Genomic DNA, 27,873 nt, shown 5'->3' on the forward strand with positions numbered 1-27,873 from the left:
CAGACAGGATGGACGAAGCAGGAACCAGGAACTTGTAGTTAGGTGTTTATTTTCTACAGTGGACTATTTACAGGAACAGATCAGAACACGGATCTTTAGCTGGCTTTCTCATACACCACTCACAACTCTCAACCTCCAACTCCTGCATTGACACATTCCAGTTAGTAGGCCGTTACTCATTATTTCCCTGAGAGAGCTTGACCAATCATGAAGCTGTTTCCATGCCTCTGTATCACCAGGCAGATTACACTCCTTTACATTGCCTTGGCTGTCTGCCAAACCCTAATTGACTCTGTGTGAGTAGCTGCACGTATTCAGATTCCCAACACATTTCCAAAATATAAGATAAAAAACAAATAAAACCTACATACAGCAACAGTGTTACTTATGATGTAAGTAATGGGCCCCACCTGCTAACCTGCTCCCTAAAATATCACTGGTTTGCTCATTTCTATATACAGTGTTACCTTGGTTCTCAAACCTAATCTGTTCCAGATTTCAGTTCAACAATTACTTTGGAAAAATACATATTTTGTTATGTGCAAATGGATGGATACCTATTAGGTCCATAAATTAACATATAGCATACAGTGGTACCTCGGGTTACATACGCTTCAGGTTGCAGACTCCGCTAACCCAGAAATATTACCTCAGGTTAAGAACTTTGCTTCAGGATGAGAACAGAAATTGTGCTCCGGCGGTGCGGCGGCAGCAGGAGGCCCCATTAACTAAAGTGGTGCTTCAGGTTAAGAACAGTTTCAGGTTAAGTACGGACCTCCGGAACGAATTAAGTACTTAACCTGAGGTACCACTATATTCAACACAAAAGCAGTGACAATTTGTTGTTCACAAAGGACAGCTGTACCCATTACTTTCAGTAGCTTAGGGCCTCATCAAACCCAAATCCAGCCCTATTCTGGATCCTTTATTGATACTGCAATTTTATATGTGTCTACCTACACATGTGATTGTGGTTACTGTTGCTGTTTTCTCACTTAATATATTTATAGAAACATAGAATTGTAGAGTTGGAAGGAACCCTGAGGATCATCTAGTCCAACCCCCTGCAATGCAGGAATATGCAGCTGTCTCATATGGGGATCGAACCGGCAACCATATGATTCGCTAGCCCCAGCCTGACGTAGCTGAAAAAAGCCGCAGGCCACAGAAGGCAGTCTGGGGTAGCTTTTTCAGAACCTTCTTTCAGATAACATATCAGTGGCTATTTTTAGACTGAATCTGAACCTCAGTTGGATAATGACTAATATTAGGGCTATTACGTTACTGGCTAAGGTTACAGTTGGTGGACGATAGGAGACTACCAAAATGCTGTATTTCAAAGGCTGTGGCTACAGCTGATAGTATAGTCTGCTAACTCAAATTCCTGGTCAGTTCACAATGCACAAATTACTAAATAAGTGTGTTTTCTGAAGACACCTTTTTTTGCTAATAAGGCTGTTTTTTGGAAGCTACATTTCTGATAAGTTTTCCTAGGCGAAAGCTACCTGCCAGGTAGAGGAAATGAATCAAATTCAATTGCTTGCTGCCAGTGCCACCTGCTGGCTACTGCTTTGTTTTCTAATCTTGCCAGTTAAAAGCATCAACAGAATGATTTTGTTGCACACGACTCCCAAAAAGTGATTCTGGATGATGATGATGATTCATTAAATTTATATACCATCCTTCATCCAAAGATCTCACAGCATAACAGTGCAAAAGGAAAACAAAATTATGGGGCATTACAGTGGTACCTCGGGTTACATACCCTTCAGGTTACAGACGCTTCAGGTTACAGACTCCGCTAACCCAGAAATAGTACCTCTGGTTAAGAACTTTGCTTCAGGATGAGAACAGAAATCGTGCTCCTGTGGCGCGGCAGCTGCAGGAGGCCCCATTAGCTAAAGTGGTGCTTCAGGCCAAGAACAGTTTCAGGTTAAGAACAGACCTCCGGAACGAATTAAGTACTTAACCAGAGGTACCGCTGTATAGGCAATTAAAAGCTGGCACTGCTCAGAATGGTGGGCTAGGAAGGGGAAGCAAGCGAGACAGAGTCTAGGTCAGGGGCCGGCAAACTTTTTCAGCAGGGGGCCGATCCACTGTCCCTCAGCCTTTGTGGGGGGCCAGACTATATTGGGGGGGGGGATGAACAAATTCCTGAGCCCCACAAATAACCCAGAGATGCATTTTAAATAAAAGCACACATTCTACTCATGTAAAAACATGCTGATTCCTGGACTGTCCGCGGGCCGGATTTAGAAGGCAATTGGGCTGGATCTGGCCCCCGGGCCTTAGTTTGCCTACCCATGGTCTAGGTGTCAACAGTGGGGCCTGTCGGGACCTCCTTCTCTGGCCAAAGATGTCGATGAACAAATTGACGGTAATATCCTGGCACAAGCTCTCATGGGCCACGTCCAACTTTGACAGACAAGCTGGCCCACAACAGCTTATGCCACACTATTTATTAACAAGGTTGTTAACAAGAGTTGTTCAACTGGATTTGCCAAGAAGGATTCACGTGGCTAACTCTCTGGAATTTATCACACTCACTAACTTATATTTAAATCCACACAGTTCTGAAAGTCCCGGGTGTTTTCACACATGACATTAAAAATCATCTTTGACCTCGTGTGCACGTTAGAGAGAATATCATTAATCCGGGGTAGAAAACAGACACTTTAGAACCGAGACGTGGCAAAGTAGCCAGTACTAGTGCAGGAAGGAACTGCAAAGCCTTGTTGAGCTTGCGAATGTGGCTTTAGGTTCACTCAAACAGAGGCTGGAGCGTTATCTTTATTGTTTGAGTGGCAAAGTCACCTCTGTGGGAGGAGTTCCAGGATTTAATTGCTTTTAGGCAAAGCTTTTTGTGCCACAACAGGAAGAACCGCCTGACGCTCACACCAAAGGCTCCGAGGTTAGTTCCTGATGCACATCCATGTCTTTAATAACTAAGTTAAGGCTATACAAAGAAAGCAGGGACAGCAATCATAAAAAATGTTGGCTTGGTTGCATTTAATCTATGTCTTCTGAAGAACGGTTTAACAGGCAAAAAGGAAATGCCTGTCTGTATGAGTTTGCATGCCACTTGCCTCAAGAGCAAACATTCAGCAAATGAAGCATTCGTGGTCATTTCCTCCATGCTTAGAGAAGCTTCGCCTTCCACCTGCTGCCTTTCTCCTTGCCAGGCAACTGTCAGAGGCACATGAACGCTGGCAGAAAGCGTGGCAAAGGTAGAAGTTGTCTGCTTGCCAGCTAACTCAGAGTTTGGGTGGAGTTAAGACATACAATACTGCTCTTTTGGATTCCTGTAACAGAACCTTAATTTTAAGCCAATTTTAAGGCTTTGTAGCTTCAACAATTGTTGAAATTACAGCTGCATATTAATTTGGCACCTGAGGTGATAAAAAAACATGTCCCGTTGGAGAGATCACAACTGAATCAACCGGTAGAACAAGCTTCTAAGGAAGGTTAATCTGTATACATTTGTGTCTCCTGATCTTTCAAAAGCAATGTTAAAAAAGCTTGTTTCATAAGGTATTTGGCCACAGAGTGATGCTTTTCTAGGATTTGTGGTTTTACTGTCATCATGCTCTCATTGGAGAGTTGGCAGATGGATGCTGAAAGCTTTTGTTATGTCGTGGAGCTTTTCAGTTTTATTGTTGGTTCTGTGTGACTTCATATCACTCATAATAAGCTGCCCTGTGCATGAAAAGGCAAGTGTGTTTCAATACAGACATGAATAATAAATAAAATCTATCAAAGAAAACAAAGATCTGCATTTAGTTCCCAGACTTGAGATGAATATTGTAAGATGTACCTCCTGCAAAATATTGTTATAAATCACCCCAATCCCTGCCAAGCTGCGCACAGGATTCTAGGGATCTTGGACCTCAAGCCAGGTCTGTGCTCCTTTGGAGAATTGAAGACACGGCAGAGGCTGTTGTAGTTTTAAGAAATGGTAAAGTTAAAGGTAAAGGACCCCTGGACGGTTTAGTCCAGTCAAAGGCAACTATGGGGTTGGGGAGCTCATCTCGCTTTCAGGCCAAGGGAGCCGGCGTTTGTCCGCAGACAGTTTTCCGGGTCATGTGCCCAGCATGACTAAACCACTTCTGGCGCAACAGAACACCGTGACGGAAACCAGAGCACACAGAAACGCCGTTTACCTTCCCACCACAGCAGTACCTATTTATCTACTCACACTGTTGTGCTTTCAAACTGCTAGGCTGGCAGGAGCTGGGACAGAGCAACGGAAGCTCACCCTGTTGTGGGGATTCGAACCGCTGACCTTCCGATCAGCAAGCCCAAGAGGCTTAGTGGTTTAGACCACAGAACCAGCACTGGAGTCCAAGGCATCCCCCCCTTCAATTGCCTTCAGTCAGCCTGCCCAAGATGGATCTCTGTCTTTGTTCTCCCTTCTCCTCAGTACACCTTGCCGAAACACTCTTTTCCTGTCACCTCACACCCAGTTACCTGGCCATCCTTCCAAATCCCCTCTGTTCACACTTCAGGGCAGGGGGGAAGGACAGTTCTCTTGTCTTGCCAGTGGTTTTCAATGGTCCTCTATTGTTTCTTAATGGCCCTCGCTTGGCCAGGTCATTTTTGCATTGGCCAGCCCAGGAATTCCTCTGCAGCTGGTATATTCCCTTCATATCTCAACTAATAAAAATCCTACCATTTACAATGGTACCTCAGGTTAAGTACTTAATTCGTTCCAGAGATCCGTTCTTAACCTGAAACTGTTCTTAACCTGAAGCACCATTTTAGCCAATGGGGCCTCCTGCTACTGCCGCACCACCAGAGCACGATTTGTGTTCTCATCCTGAAGCAAAGTTCTTAACCTGAAGCACTATTTCTGGGTTAGCGGAGTCTGTAACCTGAAGCGTATGTAACCTGAGGTACCACTGTATTAATTTTCTTCCCCAAACCTATACTGTTTGCATGGCTTTCAGCCTCCCCATAAACACTTCCATCTTTCCCCTCTTTCCTTCCAGAATACCCAGCACCTGAATACCATGGCTGGGAAACCCAAGCTTTATTATTTCAATGGAAGAGGGAGAATGGAATCCATTCGCTGGCTGTTAGCTGCTGCAGGTGTCGAGGTCTGTGCCTTTGTTTTCTTCCAGAAGGAAATCTGCAAATGAGTTGCTTGTTTGAAGTTGTGCCAGGAAGACCACGGGAACCATTGCCACAATTAGAGCATCCTTAGGACCATATCAGCAGACAGGAAACTGGGTTTCTGATCTAGATGGTTTGGCAGGGCAGCCACAGGTACATAACCCATTATTTCACAACGATAGGAGTAAGACCCTTGGCTGTCACCCAACATCATGGACACATTTCCTTTTGATGCAATATTTTTTATTTCAAAAACCAAGGAAAGCATAACCAAGGCAGTCACAAGGCTTCCTTTTGTTACAGGAGGATATCACATATCCCACAACCCACACTCCGGTCTGTAATGTTGAAATTGTCACTAAAGCTGTCAGGTTATAGGGCCACTTGGAAATCAGGAAAGAACTGTATGCTGGGATGCGGCCTCCAACTCCCTCACCTCACTCCCACATTTTCCAGGTTACTAAAGGTAAAGGTACTCCTGACCATTAGGTCCAGTCATAGCCGACTCTGGGGTTGCAGCGTTCATCTCGCTTTATTGGCCGAGGCAGCCGGCGTACAGCTTCCAGGTCATGTGGTCAGCATGACTAAGCTGCTTCTGGCGAGCCAGAGCAGCGCACGGAAATGCTGTTTACCTTCCTGCCAGAGCGGTACCTATTTATCTACTTGCACTTTGACGTGCTTTCAAACTGCTAGGTTGGCAGGAGCAGGGACCGAGCAATGGGAGCTCACCCCGTCGTGGGGATTTGAACCGCCAACCTTCTGATCGGCAAGTCCTAGGCACTGTGGTTTAACCCACAGCGCCACCCGCGTCCGTCTTTACCTTTACCTTTTCCAGGTTAAGCAGGCTGTAAACACTTTTTCTTTCTTTCTGGAATACAATAACATGGAAATGAGCTCTCAACATGATAGACAAGTGTGTGTTCTTGTTTGAAATTAACAGAACCACTTAACAGAACAACAGTTGGCATGCCAGGGACTAGGAAAAGATTAATCTAGCTTCTACATGAATTAAAGTCCTATATCAACCAATTATGTTTATTCACTCAATATCCCTGATCCATAATAATCCATTAATGCTCTGTATAGTCTCGTAACACAGCCATGGCTGGTTCGTATGTTGCTTAGCCTTTGGACCTCTATTTAAAAGTTTCATTCTTTCTATTCTCATGTTATATAAATTGTCCACTTAGATGGTCACTGATGCAGTAGGCTATGATGCATAAAGGCATACGCTGTAATAAATTTATTGGTTAACGTGCTACAGCACTCTTGGTTGGTTATAAATAAATGAAATGTTAGTCCTCTTGCTTTTTCAGTTTGAAGAAGAGTTTTTGGAAACAAGAGAGCAATATGAAAAGTTATTAAAAGGTAAGGCTACAGATTTAATAACTTCATCCAGATCCAGAGCTCTGTGTGTGTGTGTGTGCCAAGAAATTCTAATGCAAGTGTGTTTGGGCAGGGTGTGTGTGAACAAGAACTCAGCTACTTTGATTCTGCTTCACCATTGGAAATGGTGTTACAAGCATCTCTGCTCTCACTATGGGTGGGCAGAGGTTCAACTAATGAAACCCCCCCTTTTTTTCTTTAAATGCTTCCTTTCCCATTGTTCCTTTCCCATTGTTCACCATGCAAAGCAGTACAGGAACTTGCCAGGGCTGACATGATGATTCTCTTTCAACAGATGGATTTCTGCTCTTTCAACAAGTCCCCATGGTTGAAATTGATGGAATGAAGCTAGTGCAGACTCGAGCCATCCTCTACTACATTGCTGCAAAACACAACCTCTATGGGAAAAACCTGAAGGAGAGAGCACAGTATGCTTTTTAGAAGCCATATTACACTAATATGCAAGTTTTTTTTCTGGCCTAAGCGCCTGCTTTTTTAATATAACAAAACAATAAAGGGTAAAGGTAAAGGGGCCCCTGACCCTTAGGTCCAGTCACAGACAACTCTGGGGTTGCAGCGCTCATCTGACTTTACTGGCTGAGGGAGCTGGCATACAGCTTCCAGGTCATGTGGCCAGCATGACTAAGCCGCTTCTGCTGAACCAGAGCAGTGCACAGAAACGTCGTTTACCTTCCCGCCGGAGCGATACCTATTTATCTACTTGCACTTTGTGCTTTCAACTGCTAGGTTTGCAGGAGCAGGGACCGAGCAATGGGAGCTCACCCCATCACAGGGATTCGAACCGCCGACCTTCTGATCGGCAAGCCCTAGGCTGTGTGGTTTAACCCACAGTGCCAACCACTTGAGGAGAAATGAAGGCAAGAACTGGTGACTGAATAGCAACAGCAATAACTTAGAAGGGGGGATACCCTCTGGGCTCAGCTTCAGGTAGCAAAAAGGTCTTGGAACAGCTGTGAAGAAGCATGTGCATATGTTTTGCATATACACTTCCATATTTATAGCAATCATGTAAGAAAATTTGGAGTTGGATTTTACAGCCCCACTCCTGTCAAGGTCCAGTGTTGGTCAGAGAAAACAAAACTGAGATGGAACCTAGTAACAGGAAGCAAGGCTGGCTGTTATTCATTACATATCTGTTGCAGCCACACACACACACACACACACACACACACACGTAAGGAGGTCAGGAGCCCAGAGCAGAATGTGCAGACCCTTTTAAAGCTTCAGAAATTGTAACAGAAAGATCACCCCAAATTGTAATACAGATGCCATAAAAATGGGTTCTACGCTCTACAATTCTATGTAAATCAGATCCTGCTCAGAGTTCATGTTTCTCTGACATATTTACAAGTCAGGCATCTTGATTGGCAGACAATACCTGCTAACAGCCCTCCCTGGCCTGTCTGAGACACCCTTTTGAAATGGTGAATACCTCGACTCCAGAATCCATTGACAAGGACCAGTTTCACTCATACACTGATCTGCCTTTTTGACAGGTCTGCTTAGATAGTTTCTTGTTAAACCAGTTTCACAGGCGGGAGGCTCAGGAAGAATTTCCTGCTATGTGGATGGAGGGGTCTCTGAGGTCGACTAGAGGCTAAACATGGTCTCAGCCTTGCTCAGTGTATTTGTTTGGTTCATGTTTTATTCGAATAGAGTATGGTTTCATTGATAAATTGGCCCTTTTGTTGAGAAAAAGGCCTGACTGAAAGTAGCCTTTTATCAATACTTTCTGCAGAGTGGTTGGCAGATGAAGGGTTAACCCGATAGCCTGTGGTACCTCTCTGACTCCTGCAGTGGCTAATGTTGTGCAAAGGGATTAAGACTTTGGAAGAATCATATAGGACCCTGAGGATCATCTACGACAACTTTAATATGCAGCTGTCCCATACAGGGATCGAACCTGCAACCTTGGCATTATCCGCACCACGTTCTACCTAACTGAGCTGTCCAGGGTGTGTTTTAGCATTTTTCTTAGTATTTTTGAACTTTCATGTTTTATGTGTTTTATACACATGCATTCCTCAGGGGTGCTTATTAGGAGTGCCCTAATACGATTATGAGGGACGCAGGTGGCACTGTGGGTTAAACCACAGAGCCTAGGGCTTGCCGATCAGAATGTCAGCAGTTCGAATCCCTGCGATGGGGTGAGCTCCCGTTGCTCAGTCCCTGCTCCTGCCAACCTAGCAGTTCGAAAGTGCGCCAGTGCAAGTAGATAAATGGGTACTGCTCCGGCAGGAAGGTAAACAGCGTTTCCATGCGCTGCTCTGGTTCACCAGAAGCGACTTAGTCATGCTGGCCACATGACCTAGAAGCTGTACGCTGGCTCCCTCGGCCAATAAAGCGAGATGAGCACCACAACCCCAGAGTCGGCCACGACTGGACCTAATGGTCAGGGGTCCCTTTACCTTTATGATATGCAAAATGAGCTGTGGATGGAAAAGACGGGAAGTCATTGATATCTTAAGGATGTAAAAATGAGTATTTTAAAATGTAAAACAGAAAATTTAATTTATATAGATTATATTTATATAAATAATTATATGTGGAACTAAGCAAGAGGACAGCAGTCAGGGGGAGAAACGTAGCACAGATTCAGGAAACAGCTACCAGGAAGTGTCTTAGCAAAAACTGCTGGAGGGTCAGAGAGAGTTAGGCGTTGAATGCAAGCTTGCTTTAATCAAGTTCTTTGTTTTATTTTACCCCTGCGTGATTGTTAATATTACAAACACCACTTGAAGCAAGGCATAGAAGGCGTGGGAGGAAAGGCAGAACAAACAGAGATAGGGAAGGATTTGGTTTGCAGTGCAGTTTTATAAGCAAGTTGCACCCAGTACTTATCGACAATACTGTAAAGGTGTTCCTAAATAGGAGGTGTGTTTATGTGGTAGGAGCAGATATACCCCCCCCCCCCGAATTCAAGCCTATGCATGTTTCCTTGGAAGTAAATTCTTCTATGGCCTACGAGGCTTGGTCCAGGTACATAGGAATGCCACCTCAGTACACCTGCTAGCCTGTAAACCCCGCACTGAGTGTGTAGACCCCTGTGTTGATCCTTGACCATTCAGATGGTGGCCTTGGGACTAGCGGGATCAGCATTCATCCAAGTATGCATTGCACAGATGCTCAGCTCCACCTGCTCCCTTCTCCGCCACCATTTGTTTTTGCATCCTATTAAGTGCTGGAGCCGAAACCAGACACATGGGAAGCTAAGCCTCAGCAACGCCTAATGATCAGGGCAGCCTGTAGTTTATTTAGGATGACATTGCCTCTCTTTCCCCCCAGAATTGATATGTACGTGGAAGGAACAACCGATCTGATGGGAATGATCAGGGTTCACCACAAATCACCTCCTGGAGAAAAAGAGAAGAATCTTAGTTTAATCATTGAACGAGCCACAAAAAGATACTTCCCAGTTTATGAGAAGGTACTGTATGTAACGGGACGCGGGTGGCACTGTGGGTTAAACCATAGAGCCTAGGCCTTGCCGATCAGAAGGTCAGCAGTTCAAATCCCTTAATGGGGTGAGCTCCCGTCGCTCGGTCCCTGCTTCTGCCAACCTAGCAGTTCAAAAGCACGTCAAAGTGTAAGTAGATAAATAGGTACCGCTCTGGCGGGAAGGTAAACGGCATTTCCGTGCACTGCTCTGATTCGCCAGAAGTGGCTTAGTCATGTTGGCCACATGACCCAGAAGCTATACGCCGGCTCCCTTGGCCAATAAAGCGAGATGAGCGCCGCAACCCCAGAGTCGGTCACGACTGGACCTGATGGTCAGGGATCCCTTTACCTTTACCTTTACTGTACGTAACATGCGGGCACCATGTTCTGGTATGTCATATTTTGTTGAAAGTGAAAGGGTATAGATTTTGGTGCTAGTTAGGGTTTGGCAGAACCACGTGCTTTGCTAAAAAGTGGGGTGTAAATGCATAAACCCTAAAAGGCCTGGAAGAACAAAATGGTCTTTGCCTGGTGCCTTAATGACCAATGCATGGCCACTAGATGACCCTCTGTGTGAAGAACATTCTAGATATGAGTGCCACCCTGAAAAGGCCCTCTCGCCTTGTAGCTACCTCCTCGCTTCGTACTGCCATGTACATGCATGCAATGAACTTTTCTTCCGTAGGTTTTAAAAGAGAACGGGCAACCTTTTCTTCTTGGCAACCAGTGGACCTGGGCTGATGTCCAACTGATTGAGACCCTATTAATGGCAGAAGAGAAGGAGTCCACCATTCTCTCACAGTTTCCTTTGTTGCAGGTAAAAGAAGTAGCTGAATTAACAATGACCGTGTACTCAGTAATATAAACCTTCAGCTGAAGTGAACAGGCATTTGACTGATTGTGTCCTCGACATTTTCCAAACTCACGTATAGCTAGTCAGATGCTGATACTCCTGAGAACAAGGAAGTATGTTATACAACACAACACCATTCTAATGAAAGCTAGAGTTTCCATAGGATTGCCATATTTCAAACAGTGAAAATCCAGACAAAAATCATTTTGGGGGACCAAAGTTGTTGAGCTTTCTATGGCAAAATCGCAAAAAATAAATAAAAGTAAATAAATGCTGTTTGGGGGCTATTTTTAAGGAAAATAGCCAAAAATTGCACTGCCTGCATGAGCTGCCATATGTCCAGATTATCCAGACATTTTTTGCTGATTTCTGCCTGGACACTGCTAGAGATAGCAATATCCCGGATATGTCTGGAAAATTCCGGACGTATGGCAACCCTAGTTTCTATCTCATATTACGTTGATGGCCCAAGTCCCTGCAGCAAAGTACAGTGGTACCTCGGGTTAAGTACTTAATTCGTTCCGGAGGTCCGTTCTTAACCTGAAACTGTTCTTAACCTGAAGCACCACTTTAGCTAATGGGGCCTCCTGCTGCTGTCATGCTGCCGGAGCACAATTTCTGTTCTCATCTTGAAGCAACGTTCTTAACCTGAAGCACTATTTCTGGGTTAGCGGAGTGTGTAACCTGAAGCGTATGTAACCTGAAGCGTATGTAACCTGAGGTACCACTGTATCCTAAACCTTTATCTCTTGCTTTCCATTTGAGCTACCCATTTTATGCACATTTCCCCCTAATATACACATTTTTGTATACATTTTTTTCATTGCAGAACTGCATTGCAAAATTCAGAGAAGGGCCTATTTCCAAGGGGTAGCTGTGTTTCGGTTAGCACTTTGGTTTGGAAAGTATAAATTATTGGTTTAACTGACAGTCATTGATTGGGGCTGCAGTCAGCAAACTCACACTTCTCAGGATTCGGGCCTGACACTTGCACTGGCTTCAAATTTGTTCAGCGCTGTAATTTTTAGATTGCAGACCTAATTTACTTGCTCTGAATGATTTGCAACATTTGCAATTTTAGGCTTTTAAAGCAAGAATGTGTGATGTCCCTACGATTAAGAAGTTCCTTCAGCCTGGAAGCCCAAGGAAGCCTCCCCCCGATGAAAAATTTGTAACAACAGCAAACAGGGTTTTCAACAGGAAATGAAAACTGGGCATATGTTGCACTGTGTTAACTCCTATCTGGGAAGCAGCTCTCTTTAACAATGCTTTGCAAATGCTTCTTAAAGCTAGTGGACTGCTTTTAAATAATAATCCAGTTGGCTTCTGGCTAACAAATAAAGTTTTGATATAAATGCTAATCTAAAACTCTTTAGCGGGCCGCATTTGGGTGTAGGGGTGGGCGATTACAAACCTAGATTGGGGCGATATATTAAGATAGATAGCATTTGACAATAAAACAATAAAAATGATGTTATAATAAGAAATGCTGTGTTTTTATCCAGTTTAAATACTTAGGCTGGGGTCACAGACATGATGTATGAAATGGCACCCTTGAATATTTCCCCTGGTGCTCATGAAGCCTATGATACTCAGGTCCTCTTTGTCATGAGGTAGTTATCTTTCCTCCTCTTGAACAAGTACAGAGAGCTGAAGGGGGATATTGGAAGAGTGGTGTTCTTTGGCATTTCCTCTTTCAGCTATACCGTATTTTTTGCTCTATAAGACTCACTTTTTCCCTCCTAAAAAGTAAGGGGAAATGTGTGTGCGTCTTATGGAGCGAATGCAGGCTGCACAGCTATCCCAGAAGCCAGAACAGCAAGAGGGATTGCTGCTTTCACTGTGCAGTGATCCCTCTTGCTGTTCTGGCTTCTGAGATTCAGAATATTTTTTTCTTGTTTTCCTCCTCCAAAAACTAGGTGCGTCTTGTCGTCTGGTGCGTCTTATAGAGCGAAAAATACGGTATGTGCTTTTCAAATTTTAGATTGGCACCTTGGGGGGGGGGAATAGAATGACTGGCAGTCTTTCTCCTTATTTCTGTAGCACCCCACTTTCTGCTCCCCGTCATCCACTTCCTTTTCCCTTCCAATCTCTTGGTCACTCCAGTTTCTGTTCAGCTGCTCACGTGCCAACCCAAACCCTGAGAAGAACATAGAGCTGGAAGAGGAAGTGGGAAAGGGTACTTCTCTCCCAACTTCCTCCTTCAGCTCTATCTACTTTTCCAGTGGGAGTAGCCAGAGGGCAGAAAGTGAGGTACCGCAGGAATCAGGAGAGATAGCAAGCATGGCTTGCCAGAAAGACTATGTACAGTGGTACCTTGGGTTAAGAACTAAATTCGTTCTGGAAGTTCATTCTTAACCTGAAACTGTTCTTAACCTGAGGTACCACTTTAGCTAATGGGGCCTCCTGCTGCCGCTGCACCACCACCGCGCATTCTCACCCTGAAGCAAAGTTCTTAACCCGAGGTACTATTTCTGGGTTAGCCGAGTCTGTAACCTGAAGCATCTGTAACCTGAGGTACCCCTGTATGCACACATAGGTAAAGATGATCCTCTTGAAAATGCAGACTAAAAATGGCTGTTCAGATGACTGTATTAACCAGAGTTGTCAGCTGTTGGAAATGTCTCCAGGACCTGATGATAGGTAAAGGTAAAGCACCCCTGGATGGTTAAGTCCAGTCAAAGGCAACTATGGGGTTGTGGCACTCATCTCGCTTTCAGGCTGAGGGAGCCAGCACATAGCTGTCAAGTGTCGCTTATTTGAAGGGACAGTCCCTTATTCCAGCACCATGTCCCGCTGCTATCCCTTATTGATGGATGTCCCTTAAATGTCCCTTAAATGATGTCCCTTAAATTTCAAAGGAAGCAGCTCCTCTCCCTCCCTCCCTGCCGGCCAGGGAGGAGGGAGGCTCCAACTGTGTTGCTTGGCTGTGTTGCTCACCCAATAAGAAGTCTAAGAACGACTGGGGGTGGAGCTTGCATGCCTTGTGTGTGGCTAGTTAATGCAAGCTGAGGGGGTTTTTGAATGCTGGACGCCATTTTGTTGCATGTGCTGCTGCAAACTTTGCAGTGCAAAGCTAGGCCGGGGAGCCATCTTAAGTTGAGGCTGCATAGGCTTTGTGGTGCATGTGATTCAGATTCTATTCAGTTGAACCTCTGGTTACAAAGTTGGTTGGACAGTGTTCTCGAAGCTACCAGCATGAGTTTGACCAGACTGCAGGAGGACGGGAAAACTGGAGTACCTGGAACAGGTGAGGCTGCAGGTCCCTTATTTTGGCTGCTGGTCCCTTATTTTCAAATCTGTAAGTTGACAGCTATGAGCCAGCGTTTTTCCACGGACAGTTTTCCGGCTCATGTGGCCAGCATGACTAAACCACTTCTGGCACAATGGAACACCGTGACTGAAGCCAGAGCGCACAGAAACGCCGTTTACCTTCCCGCCACAGTAGTACTTATTTATCTACAGTAATACCTCTGTGAACATCTGCCTCGTCTAGCGTCCGTTCCAGCGAACATCCACAGCAAACCCGGAAGTACTGGAATGGGTTACTTCTGGGTTTGTCACTCGTGCATGCTCAGAAGCACAAACCGCTCCGCGCACATGCGCGGATGAGCACTTTACCCTGTGTCCTTTTCTGCTAGCGACAGGGGCTCCAGAACGCATCCCGGTCACAAAACAAGGCACCACTGTACTTGCACTTGCATGCTTTTGAACTGCTAGGTTGGCAAGAGCTGGGACAGAGCATCAGGAGCTCACCCCGTCGCAGGGATTCAAACTGCCAACCTTCGGATTGGCAAGCCCAAGAGGCTCAGAGGCTTGGACCACAGCGCCACCCACGTCCTACATTGGTCCACCTCAGACCTGGAGTTGGTCCTCCTATTCTCTCATCAGGAATTCAAGCAAATGGAAAATTAAGGTTGCCTCATGCATGACGTGACAGGAAGTGCATGGCACCATTTTTACACCTGACAGGAAGCCACTGGCCCTGTCAGTCTGAGATGCATAGAGCAGCTATGGTAGGGATCAGCTATGGTGTGGTAGGGAGTTGCATTAGGTCCTGACTCACCAGAGGTGGGAATACATACTTTGCTGCAGGTTTAATTCTGTTTGGTGGTTGTGGTGGTGCAGTACCTTTGGAATCATAGCAGATTCATACCTTAATGGACCCATTAAGACCCGTTTTGCTCAGTGAGGTCATGTGGACTCCAATCCCAAGGACTGTTTGCTCAGAATGAAGCCCCAATGCATTTTACAGCTTTTCTCCCAGGTAAGTGTGAAGCCTTTGATCATCATGTGATGAATGCAGATATCATGCATTCTAAATCCATGAAAAATGTGCAGCTCTGTACGCAGGATTCTCTTAAATACAAAACATAATGGACCCTTTCTCACCTGCTTTGAATGCGTGAAACTGTACATTTTGATCTACCGTATTTTTCGCCCTATAGGACGCACCGTCCCATAAGGCACACCTAGTTTTTTGGGGGGGAAATAAAGGGGGGGAAATTATTTCCCAGCCCCCAAACAGGCAGCTCTCTGCAAGCCATGGGAGCCCAGTGCTGGCTCCCGCTGCTTGCTGAGAGGTCCGCGAAGGCTGGATGCGCTGAGCTCAACGTGGGCAGGCTTCAGCATGCAGGCAACTCTCCGCAAGCAGCGGGAGCGCTCCCGCTGCTTGCGGAGAGGTTCGCGAAACCTGGACGCGCTGAGCTCGGCGCGCGCAGGCTTCAGCATGCAGGCAACTCTCCGCAAGCAGTGGGAGCCCAGCGCTGGGCTCCTGCTGCTTGCGGAGAGGTGCACGAAGCCTGCATTCACCCCATAGGACGCACACACATTTCCCCTTCATTTTTGGAGGGGAAAAAGTGCATCCTATAGGGCGAAAAATACGGTACCTTTAAAAAACAGTAAACACAGCAGTTTCAGATAGAACATCATTTATTCGTGCATGCCCACAAAACTTTGGTAATGTTAACCAAGCCCAAGTTTCTGTTTTTTGTTTTGTTTTTTAACTGAGTGGTAAGACAAGAGGAAGAGACTCCCCCAAAGTAGGTGGAGTTTCCTGGACTGCAGGATTTTGAAGGCACAATTTATCTGCGTGTGGAGAAAGAGATCAGCTAAGTTCGGCTTTGCAAAAGGTTAGTACTGGAAGTTGGAAATAAGCAACTTTTTCAGCCTTAACAGGTGCAGTCCTATACAGTTCTACTCAAAGGTAAGCCCCATTGAGTTCAGTTGAACTTGCTCACAGGCTAAGTGGGGTCTAAGAGGCTTTAAATTAGCTGCTGTGTGGATATTGGGTTAAATATTCACCCCAGAAAGCTGCGTGCAGCAATGCAAGAATATTTTACTTTGCCTTTGGCATGAGGAAGGAGGGGATAAATAATTGTATTTTAATTGATGAAAGCAAGGAAAGTGGGAATAAAGCATGGGGTGGATTAGCCAGGGCAAAAAGTGAAAGTGTGGGGTTGGTTAAAGGATACTATAATAAAGAGTGGCTGACGTTCAGTTAGATGAAAGCAATCTCTGAGTCATGATGGGTTCAACCCCCATGTTCGGCAAAAGATTCCTGCACTGCAGAGGGTTGGACTAGATGACCCTCGTGGTCCCTTCCAACTCTACAGTTCTATGATTCTATGTTTTGCTTTGAAGCACAGCAACAGGTTGAAGAGCGTTCCCTCTTGCTGTGAGAAATGGGGATTTCACATGGATTTGCTGCATACTATGTTGCTGAAGGGAAGGGGAAGATTGTTGGGCCTCTTATTTTAATAGAGCAAATACATTTCGGGTGGGGGGGGGCTAGCCAGTGAGGAATGAACGACCATCATCTGAAGGGGCAAAACAAAGCCTGTAATCTCTGAGCATACTGCCCTGGCACTTATTTCTGTAATGGGATTCCCTAAGCACACTTTTCTGGAAGTAAATACCAGTGACACTTACTTCCAAGACAACATTTTTTAACAAAAATGTGTGTGTGTGTGTGTGTGCGCGCGCTGCATTTAAATATTATTTATTATGCATATTTTTTCTTTTAATCTGTTGCAAAACATCCCTCAAGCTAAGGATTGGTTTAGGCATACAACAGCACCTGTTGATTTGACGGCCATATAAATTGCAAAAAACAAAACACAAAACCCCCAAACCAGAATATGTTGCTTTTCTTCTGCATACTCTTCGGTGCAGAGAGGCCTGGACAGAGCAGCAGGGTACACTTGCCCCAGGTATTAGGGGGCTATGGCTGGGGGGGGGGGGAGCACCAGGGACCAGCTGCTTTTCTCTTTGTGTTCATTACTGTACATTCTAACAAGACTCCTGCCTTGGGTCTCAGACAAGCTTTGCATGAACTTGAGTGCAGATAATATAAGAGTGGAACATGTGCAGTTAAAATGATAGCCTATCCGACAGTACAGATGATTCCTGATAGGCAGTGTACCCAGAAGAGTGCCTCTTTAGCAGGGTTGTTTTTGCATGAAAATATGAACAAGGTGCTTTGCTGCTGGTATCTGCCTCACACCAAAACAACTTGTACACACCAAATAACTTGAATAGTGTAGACTGCAGAATCTGTGTGCATGAAACGAAGTGGTGATGGCAACACTTTCCTGTTTCTATATTGAGAAACGGCCACCACTGAACCACACCAATGCAAAACGCCTCATCTTCTCATTTCTTTGGAAGAATTACTCAAACCCCACCTTTGTTAGTCTAAAGCACGGGTGTCAAACACAAGGCCTGCGGGCCGAATCCGGCCCGCCAGACATCGTCATGTGGCCCGTGTAGCCGCCGCCGGCCGCCAGCCGCCAGCCTTCACCTTTTATTCTCACTTTTTTTTTTGACACAAGAAAGCCGCCCCTTCAGCGCATGCGCGGCAGCCTACAAGCCAAAGAACGTCTGCCCTCTAGCGGCGCCAAACTGCTGATGCGGCTCCCGATGAATTTGAGTTTGACACCCCTGGTCTAAAGTCTTCCCTGTTTCTCTTTATTCCTCTTTCTCACCTACCAGGGAACCTCCACTGGGCATGGGAGAGAGTCAGACCTGGAGGGAGATGCTTGGGTTTTGCGTTTCCAGAGATGGGAGTTCAACTTATCCGCATTTCCCCTTGCGTGTCGAGACCCCGCAGCCACCCCCTCGTTGGAAATAACTCACACAAGGACATGGATATTAGGTTTATGTATTGGGCAAATTTTGGGCCACAACTTTATTGAAATTACAGAATGTGAGCAGTATTGGCTTAGGCATTGATTGGACCTGACCATACCTGACTCCTGACCATTGTGCAGGAAGTCCAGTAAGGGTAAGCCACCGGTAGGGGGAGCCCTGTCGATGCGAACCAACTCAAGCTCCCCCTGGTATTTCCGTCGGGGTCGTGTCAAGGCCTTAGCCCCCAGCCGGGCTTCAGACTAGATCAACACCCCTGGGTTCCTTTAACGGAATACCCTTAAGCATGGAGAGACAGGTGATGGCCACACCTCCCCTCCCCCACACGAGGTCAAACAATGCCTAACTGCAACCCTAACAAAGTGGTGGTGATTGCTACGAGCTAGGTGAAAACCAAGTGGCCAGTGCCAATTTGCCAAGTGGAAAAATTCCTACCAGGCCCCTCAGACAACCAAGGCAACCAACCAAAGTCCATAGCAAGGCCATTGCCTAACCTGCAAAATAGGGAGGCAGGGCGGGTGATTGAGGAAGTGAGCCAAAGAGGAAGTCCTCTGGCTCGCCCCTCCGTTTAAACAGCCCCGACTACACCCCCCCTGGACAGCAGGTTGGCTGGCCAGCTCTGATGTGGCTGGGATCCCCCAGGCAATGGGGGACAAAGTCCCCCGTCCCCGGTGGGGAGTGGGTGGCCATGCGGTCCACCACAACTCCTCCCCACTGGGAAGTGGAGCGGATTTGTCCCTCCTGCTGCTCCCATCTCCTTCCATAGGGAAAACTGCTCTTTAGAGCTCAATCTAAGCAAATGGCACTTTTGGTTTTCTGTAGACTCCCATTTTCCCCAGTTTAGAGCCAAAGAGAGGGTTTTCCCTGGGAAAGGAGGAGAAAACCGCTCCGACTCATCTTTTCCAGGCACAGGAGAAGCAGAAGCGTGGATGAGCCCTGTGTGTTTCTCCCTCCTGATAGGTCTTGTGCAAACCTGGAACCTGCCCGGCTCCTGACAGAGCATCACTTGAATATCTGTTACCTTCCCCACCTTCCATCTGAAGGCTCCTTAACAGATGCAGGCATGCAGAGCCAAACTATTGGGCAATTGTTCTTTCTTCCCTTCGCCCTGCTTAGTTGGCCAACTAGGCTGATAAAGGGTTCCGGAGAACCAGAAATTTTGCACACTATTTTGTGGCATTTTGTTTGGCCTAATAAAGGTATTGTACTAAGATGGATTTTGGAATTTTTAAAATGTGGGCCAGCACTTTCCTGCTGTAGGCGAATGACCCCTGATAATAACCCTCAAGGCAATACCCTTTCCCCTTTTCAGTTGTCTCCAGCTGGAAAATTTAATTGTCCACCCACCCTGGTCCAACTGGAAACCTCTGAATCTCATGATTTGCCATGAAGGCATCAGCATGTGAAAACAGCTAAAGGGGGGTATTTATTTCAGGTGAAATAATTAGATCACCTTATTAATTAGAATGAAACGAATACTTTACATAGTTACATATGAAATTTTCGCAGCCAGCATACTGGATCTGGATCTTAACAAGTCCTACGTTTCCAGAAAGCTCTTTGCTTTCCCCCCTCTTGCAATTACATACAACATCTCTGATGTGCTGTGGATTTCATTCCAGTCTTAAAATATACGCTGCCAAAGCTAATAAAGAGCTTTTGAGCTATGCATTGTTTACAGAACAATGATCTTATAGCACCGTCCAATCCATCCATTTTTTGACAACAATTGAAATTTGAGTGTTTGCTTTAAACCTTTGAGCACTAATACCCATAACTCGGCTTGGGTTGAGTTACTTCATAGTAACTACAACACTGCTTCTCTACCTGCCTGCCCCCCCCCCTTGGTGTCAGGTATTGCCAAGAAAAGCAGAATGACCTGGCTCAGTCAGACATAATGATCTTGAGCTGAGAAACTATCCTGGTTTCATATTGTGTTTTGCAAAAAGAAATTAAAGCACAGTTCCCCAGTTCAGACCTCATGGGAAATGTGGTTTAACTAGCCAGGATATAGGCACTGAAGCTGGACATGTGAAGAGAGGAAGTGAATACGCATTGCACATGCACATTGCTCATTATTTAGCCAATAAACAATGGCTTGTTGAACCATTCTTCAATGATCTGGATTTAGGAGGATGGAGACTCAAGCAGGGGCACATTCAGATTGCGGGATTACTGCATTTGTTTTCCTGACTATAATGCCAGCGCTGCTATCCTAGATTCTAAGGTTCCCTTTTCACTGCATTACCTGTTGCGTTGTGTAACTGTGGCTTTTTGATTGATATATCGCCATGTGTGCTAAATTTTAAATGGTGGAGGGAAACTGTATGCTAGAATGCTACCCCAAATTTGATCATGTGAAATTCTGGGTTGTTTTTCCCCTGGAAGTAATTAACATGGAAATGAGCACTGATCATCAGCTAGATTATGCTAGTTTTTAAGAAGTGGCTTTGACATCCTATGGAAGATCACATAAAACATGGACATTATCAGGTAAGGAAATGTTGGGACAAAGGGCAAAGAGCTGCTTGAACGTACCTATTATATTGTGGTGAGTTTTGTGGGTAGCTATGTGCTCAGTAAGGGACGCGGGTGGCACTGTGGGTTAAACCACAGAGCCTAGGACTTGCCGATCAGAAGGTTGGCGGTTCGAATTCCCGCAACGGGGTGAGCTCCCATTGTTCGGTCCCTGCTCCTGCCCACCTAGCAGTTCAAAAGCACATCAAAGTGCAAGTAGATAAATAGGTACCGTTCCGGCGGGAAGGTAAATGGCATTTCCGTGTGCTGCTCTGGTTCACTAGAAGTGGCTTAGTCATGCTGGCCACATGACCTGGAAGCTGTACACCAGCTCCCTCGGCCAATAAAGCGAGATGAGCGCCGCAACCCCAGAGTAGGCCACGACTGGACCTAATGGTCAGGGGTCCCTTTACCTTTTTATGCACTCAGTAAGCCACACCATTGAGAAACTTGAGGCCTGTGCATGCCTATTGTAATCCAATCCACCCTGCTAGAAAACAAGAGCTCACTCATGTGCCTTGAATGAGTGGAGGGGGGAGGCTGGGTGGGAATAATGGGAGGCACGCACAGCGTGTTTATGAGCTGAAGGGGATGAGAAAACTAGAAATTGTGTAGACGCTGACTTTTGCCTCCAGGCTGACATCCAGGAATTGTACCATTCCGTATGCCTGGAAATCAGCACGAGCCTAAGCATGTTTTAACTCAGGTGTGAGTTCAACTGTGTTCGGTGAAGTTTGTTTGCTCCTTAAGTGTGCTTGGGACTGCAGTCTTTGGAAATCAGACAATCCTTCTAGATCCTTTTCCTGTTGTAACCACAATAATGCTCAGCCTTTCATAATGCATATTCTATTCATTTTTTGTAACATTTAATAAAATTCATAATACATATTCTCTTCATTTTGCTCCACCTAATTGAGCTGTTCTGCAAAATTCTACCTGCATGGTTGTGTACACAATTGCTGGTTTATATTTAATTAAACGTTTTCTTCTCCCCATTAAATGGCACTCATCAGGAAACCAACAGCTTAGAAATATGTCTGGGAAACCAAAACTGACGTACTTTGAAGGCAGAGGAAGAATGGAATCCATCAGGTGGCTCTTAGCAGCAGCTGGAGTGGAGGTTGGTTGCTTCTGTTTCGCACCAGAAATTTGCACAATTGTGTGCTCAGAGCTTTGAACGGGAGATTTCCCAATTCACAGCTCACACTCTTAGCTATTTCTGTATCTACAAAAGAGCCACGTAGTAACTTTATGCAATAAAAAGAACTGGCACGACACAGGAATGGAAATAACTTGATCTGTTTTCCTGTCTTTTTTTCCAGTTTGAAGAAACGTTTTTGAAAACAAGAGAACAGTATTTGAAGTTAATCAAAGGTAAACTCATGGTGCAAACCTATATATGCCTATTCAGAGGGGAACCCCACTAAATTCAGTGGGGCATAAGCCCAGACGAGTGAGCAGCCTTTTTTCTACCCATGGATATTTCTGAAACCACAAAATGTTTACCAGAGACAAAAGTGGAAGGCCTGCATGCAATAAGCAGCAAAATAAGTAAAATCTTTTTTGCTCCAGCCAAGGGTGTTTTCGCACATAAAGCACAAATCGTGCTGTTGCCCCTTCTCCCTCTGCATTTCCCACATATAAAATGTAAATGTAAAATCTATATTGATAGGAATATATTTTAAAATATTTCTATTCTGCCTTTCTGCCCCACACAATAAAACAACAGATGCCCAAATGTGTGTCATTAGTGTGTCATGTAGATGCATGCAAATACAACATGCATTATCGGAGATCTGGATGGGGGAAAACATAATTCATGTTTTCCCCAAAATGTGTAACATTCCTCAGTGCAAAAGATCTTTCTAATTTTATTGCACGTTTATATCATCTAGGCTACAATATACAATTTTTTCCTTAAAGGCAATTATAGATGGGCTTGAGTACCTGGGTTATAAGACAGACTATCCTTGGAACAATTAGTTTATTTATTTCCTTTTATTTTGCTTGGTGTATTCTTTGGGGGTGGTAGATTATAAAATGGCCCCAGGATCTGACATTAAAATCACCTGAGCATGTAGAAATCTTTCCAGATTTAAAGGTGTGGTTGATTCTCAGAACCCATGGGAGGATGGAGGTTTGAATCATATTTAAAACAGGGCCTGGGATATAAAGTTTACTACAGTGGTGCCTCGCAAGACGAAATTAATACGTTCTGCGAGTTTTTTCGTTCTACGGGTTTTTTCGTCTTGCGAAGCACCAATGTGTATTGACGATTTCCCATAGGAATGCATTGGCGGTTTAAAAAAAAAAGGCGCAAGACGTTTCGTCTTGCGAAGCAAGCCCATAGGGAAATCCGTCTTGTGAAGCAACTCAGAAAACGAAAAACTCTTTCGTCTTGCGAGTTTTTCATCTTCCGAGGCATTCGTCTTGCGAGGTACCACTGTACTCAGTAATGTTTTCTTGGGCTTGCCAATCAGAAGGTCAGCAATTTGAATCCCCGCAATGGAGTGAGCTCCCGTTGCTCTGTCCAAGCTCCTGCCAACCTAGCCGTTTGAAAGCACCCCAGTGTGAGTAGATAAATAGGTACCTCTGTGACGGGAAGCTAAACAGCATTTCTGTGCGCTCTGGTTCCTGTCACGGTGTTCCATTGCACCAGAAGCAGTTTAGTCCTGCTGGCCACGTGACCTGGAAAGCTGTCTGTGGACAAACGCCAGCTCCCTTGGCCTTAAAGCAAGATGAACGCTGCACCCCCATAGTTGCCTTTGATTGACGCTTTGATCATTCAGGGCTCATTTACCTTTATCTTTTTTTACCTAAGCCTTTTAATTATTTTAAGCATTGTTACCCTACTTTTTAGCCAAAAAGCTTCCCAGAAACAAGACAGTTCCTGCTCTCAGGCTAACAGTCTAAAAGACATGTCTCAAAAGGAAAAGGTGTTGGGCAGAGAAGAGGAAAATAAGCAAAAACAAACACCATCGTGTTACTTATAGAAGCCAGCTACGGGGAGGGAGAAACACATCAGGGAAAGGAGGAGCCAAAGGGGGTCGGTTTCTCTGCAGAACTAATGCCGTGGTCCTTGCACAGCACTTTGTGTCTATGCCGAGCTGTTTTTTTCCCATCCTTGCAAACCATGTAAAGAATTTGTTGTGGTTTTCTATCTCAAGTTGTGAGCTTGATGGCACCTGGGAAAGATAGGAGAGCTTATTCAATGTCTCAAATGTTGGACTCATTGGTCATAATAGCAGGGAGAAGCTAGCTTTTCTTCTCTGACACCAGAAGACCTCCGGTCTATTTGGAAGGTGCCCACGCATTCAGAGTATGAGACGTGTTGCAAAATGATAGTAGATTGGCTACTTGATCAAAATTTCGCTTGGCAGTTTGCATTCTGGCAGAAAGTGAGGCCAAATGCTAGCTCTGAAAGTGCTTTACTGTGGCAGAATCTTGCCACATTTCTTTAATCTCACAGAATAACCATTTTGGACCGATCAATGACTTTGTTTTGGCTTTTTCCTTTGCTTTCCTACAGATGGATACTTGCTGTTTGATCAAGTCCCTCTGGTCGAGATGGATGGGCTGAAGCTGGTCCAGACCAAGGCCATCCTCAACTACATCGCGGGGAAATATAACCTCCATGGGAAGGACCTGAAAGAAAGAGCATAGTACTTATCATGATTCACCATACTGTACTTAATAGCTGCATTAAAAGACTCTAGTGGTATTAACAGTATTTGCATATGCTCACAAATTTGCATTGCCTAGGAAAGAGAAAAAAGCTGTGAGAGGCCAGGGAAAAGATATTCTTGAAGATTTGGGCTTCTGGTTTGGTGTCTAACTTGTTCTAATGCCCAACCCATATGTGTGTGTGCATGTCTTTGTCCAATGTTGATCACACTCAGGATAGATCCATTGAAATCAATGGGCAAAAGGGCACTTCTTCTTCTTCTTCTTCTTCTTCTTCTTCTTCTTCTTCTTCTTCTTCTTCTTCTAACAACCCAAACAACCTACAATTATGTGGTTTCACTTTGGCATGTCCCTCTCTGCACAGTGCCTCTCCAACAAAGCGGGAGGAGAAACAGAAGCAGAGAGGGAAAGCTGCGCAGCGCCTCTCCAGCGAAGCAAAGTCAGAACAGCAAGAGGGATTGCTGCACAGCGAAAGCAGTGATCCCTCTTGCTCTCCTGGCTTCAGCGAAAGCAAAACAAAGCCTCCTGAGTGCAGCTGTAGCTGCGCAGCCTGCATTCGCTCCATAAGACGCACACACACTTCCCCTTACTTTTTAGGAGGGGGAAAGTGCATCTTATAGAGCGAAAAATACGGTAATTCTGCTTAGAAGCTTCCAGTTCACTCTTTCTAAGGTGGTTAAGCACCGAAATAATACATGAGGATAGATAGACAGGCCCCATGAGCTAGACCCACCTCCCATTTTTATGTTCCTATTTTCCCAATAAGTTCAATTAAACAGATGAATTTTCTCTACCCATGCCTGCCTTGTCCTCACAGCATTGACATGTATGTGGAAGGAACCATGGACCTGATGGGGATGATTCTGATGTATCCCTTTTCTCCACCTGAGCAAAAGGAGAAGCAGCTTGCTTCCATCCTTGAGAAGGCCACCACCAGGTACTTTCCAGTCTACGAAAAGGTATGGCACCAAAGATTCCTATTTGTAGCTACATCAGGGATGGGAAACCCAAAGATGAGCATCCTGCGCCATCTCGGTGTCCTCCAGAAACTTTGGACTACAATTCCCATCAGCCTCTGCCATCATCACCAATGGTCAAAGATGTTGGGAGCTGTAGCCAAACAATATCTGGAAGGTTCTTCATGGGGGAATGATGACTTGGACTAATGGCACAGGTCATATTTTTCGTAGCTCTTTGAAAATATCAGACAGGTTTTACTATGTCCTGAGACTTCTTTGAATATAGAGTGAGGCTTCATCTGTGCTGTGCAATTAAGGCAGCATTGTGCAACTTTAAACAGTCATGCCTTCTCCCAAAGATTCCTGGGGGCCAGGTGCACCAACTCTAGGGGGCCGATGAGTTTTGAGCCCCCTCAATATTTTTTGGAAAGGGGCCAATGTTGAGGGGGCCCAGCATGCATTGTAGCTTCAGTGGCCAGCTCCTCCGGAGCATTCAGCCTCCTCCAGACGTTGTGATGTCATGAACAACATGCATTGCACGCACAATGTCTCACACACACAATGTGTGTTGGGCCCTCTCAGTGTTAGTTTATTAAAAGTGATCAGAGTGGTTATCATCTTATGTGGCTTATATGACATTTAAATTTAAGTCCCCAAAATGTCTCACACTGTCCCAACATTTCTCAGCAGAGTTAAAAGTACATTTTAGGGTAAGAGAGTACATTTTACCCAAACCAAGCACATTCTTTATTGTTGTTTTCTAGGCCCTGAAACAGGCTGGAAAAGAGTTTCTCGTTGGCAATTGCCTCAGCTGGGCAGACGTACAGCTGCTTGAGGCAATCTTAATGGTAGAGGAGAAGAAAGCGGAGGTTCTTGAATCCTTCCCTCAACTGCAGGTAAACTGTTGGTAGAGTTCATCGTGCAGAATTCTGCTCTCGTTATGTTTCAGAATGTGTTTGTTCAGACCTCTGGATTGAGGTGCATAGAGTTCAGTTAAGGTTAAGCTATAGTTAAGGGACTATAATGATTCCCTTTCTGGGCAATTGATTCCAAAAAGCTGCCTTATAGGAAGTCAGGTACACCCAGCTCAGTATTCTCTACACTGAATGGCCATTTCTCTATGATTTCAGACAGGGGAACCAATTATTGTCTCCAATTTAGCCTAACCTTTGCAAGTAATTTCCCCTAATATGAATCATTTGGGGGGAAGTCATTTTCACTTATAGGATATTTTTGTGCCCTTTCTCCTAATATACATTTTTGTGGAAAAGGTTAACTGGAGAGCAAAATGCAGCGAAGTGCAAATGCTGAAGGATAGCTGTGTTTCAGTTTCCTGTTTCACGAAATGTGAATCATGCACTTTCTTCGTAAAATGCAAATCGAACCAGATTTCTCCCCCATCCTTACAATAAACGGGAAGTTGGGGATTGAGGAAAAACAGGTACTCAAGAAGATGTACCTTAGGGAAATCCCCACATAGCTCCAGCAATGCCCAGAGGCTTCCACCTATGCAGCTGATTCCAGCATCTGTTTTCCATATAATAGGAGTGAACCTGTTTGACACATTTAGATGTTAGCGCCACAGAGTGGGATCCATTCAGGGGGAAGCAGCAATCAGACTGTGTGGATCTGATACAGTGGTGCCCCGCAAGACGAATGCCTCGCAAGACGGAAAACCCGCAAGACGAAAGGGTTTTCCGTTTTCAGAGGCGCTTCGCAAGACGAATTTCCCTATGGGCTTGCTTCGCAAGACGAAAATGACGAAAATCTTTGAGGTTTTTTCCTGCTCCCCAACCCCTTTTTCTAAAGCACTAAGCTGCTAATAGCCTTTCAGCAGCTAAACCGCTAATCCCTTAAGCCTTAAAAAGCCGTTAATAGCCCTTAAACTGCCAATAGCGCTAATAGCGCTAATCCGCTAATGGGCTTGCTTCGCAAGACGAAAAAACCGCAAGACGAAAAGACTCGCGGAACGGATTCTTTTCGTCTTGCGAGGCACCACTGTATTAGCTTTTTATGTGCAGGACAACGAGTCTCTCTTTCTGGTGGTTGGTTAACGTATATTGGCATAATTCCTTACTTCAGGTTGTATTGTCAAATATCCTTTAGAAGGATGTTAGTCTATACACTACGGGCTATTCTGATGCTATATATATATATATATATATATATATATATATATATATAAACACTTCTTCGTTTTGTTTTGTTTTGTGATTTTTGCCCTAGGCTTTCAAAGCAAAGGTGAGCAATCTTCCCACTATAAAGAGGTTCCTGAAGCCTGGAAGCCAAAGGAAACCACCCCCTGACGATGCATATATCGCAACTGTGCTGAAGATTCTCACAAGTGACTAAAAAACATTGCATCAGATTTTAAGGCTGCTTGCCAGAGTCACCATGAATGCTGAAAACCAAGGGATCTTTAAATGAAATGATTGTTACCTGCCATGAAAAGGAAAAGGGGCAACATGGAATGTTGAGCAGATGTTGATTTAAAGTGTGTAAAGTGCTTGCATTAAAATATTCAACAAGAGTGTATTTTCTTTCATACTGCAAAATGACAAGGCTATTTATGCATTCTTTCATTCACATATTTATAACCTCCCATCTAATGCATTCTTATTAACCAGAGTGACTTACAATAATAATTTATTTTTTTAAAAAAACCCCACAATCCATAATCAAACACACACACGTAATGGATTGTAAAACAACACTGTTCACATGGCTCCTCCAAAGCTAATGGAACAGGCAGTA

At 44.9% G+C, this 27,873-nt stretch overlaps 1 protein-coding gene across 1 annotated transcript; it reads left to right on the forward strand.

Moving 5' to 3' along the window:
* The first annotated feature begins 2,787 nt into the window (after positions 1–2,787).
* Positions 2,788–27,649, forward strand: LOC310673724 (uncharacterized protein). The gene is made up of 14 exons (XM_083432316.1): positions 2,788–2,911; positions 4,989–5,096; positions 6,429–6,480; positions 6,794–6,926; positions 9,805–9,946; positions 10,643–10,774; positions 11,892–12,016; positions 18,920–19,158; positions 21,490–21,596; positions 21,799–21,850; positions 24,006–24,138; positions 24,978–25,119; positions 25,884–26,015; positions 27,346–27,649. The coding sequence occupies exons 2-14, from the start codon at positions 5,010–5,012 to the stop codon at positions 27,469–27,471; spliced, it is 1,602 nt and encodes a 533-aa protein (XP_083288442.1). The 5' UTR covers positions 2,788–2,911; positions 4,989–5,009; the 3' UTR covers positions 27,472–27,649.
* Positions 27,650–27,873: the final 224 nt, after the last annotated feature.

This window comes from Podarcis tiliguerta (genome assembly GCF_965153285.1).
Source record: "Podarcis tiliguerta genome assembly, chromosome: 3".
Lineage (NCBI taxonomy): Eukaryota > Metazoa > Chordata > Lepidosauria > Squamata > Lacertidae > Podarcis > Podarcis tiliguerta.

Coding starts and splice junctions, on each gene's coding strand:
- LOC310673724 (XM_083432316.1), top strand. CDS start 5,010: ATGGCTGGGAAACCCAAGCTTTATTATTTCAATGGAAGAGGGAGAATG. Junction 9,947..10,642: donor ACTTCCCAGTTTATGAGAAG/GTACTGTATGTA, acceptor TTTCTTCCGTAG/GTTTTAAAAGAGAACGGGCA. Junction 24,139..24,977: donor GACCTGAAAGAAAGAGCATA/GTACTTATCATG, acceptor TTGTCCTCACAG/CATTGACATGTATGTGGAAG.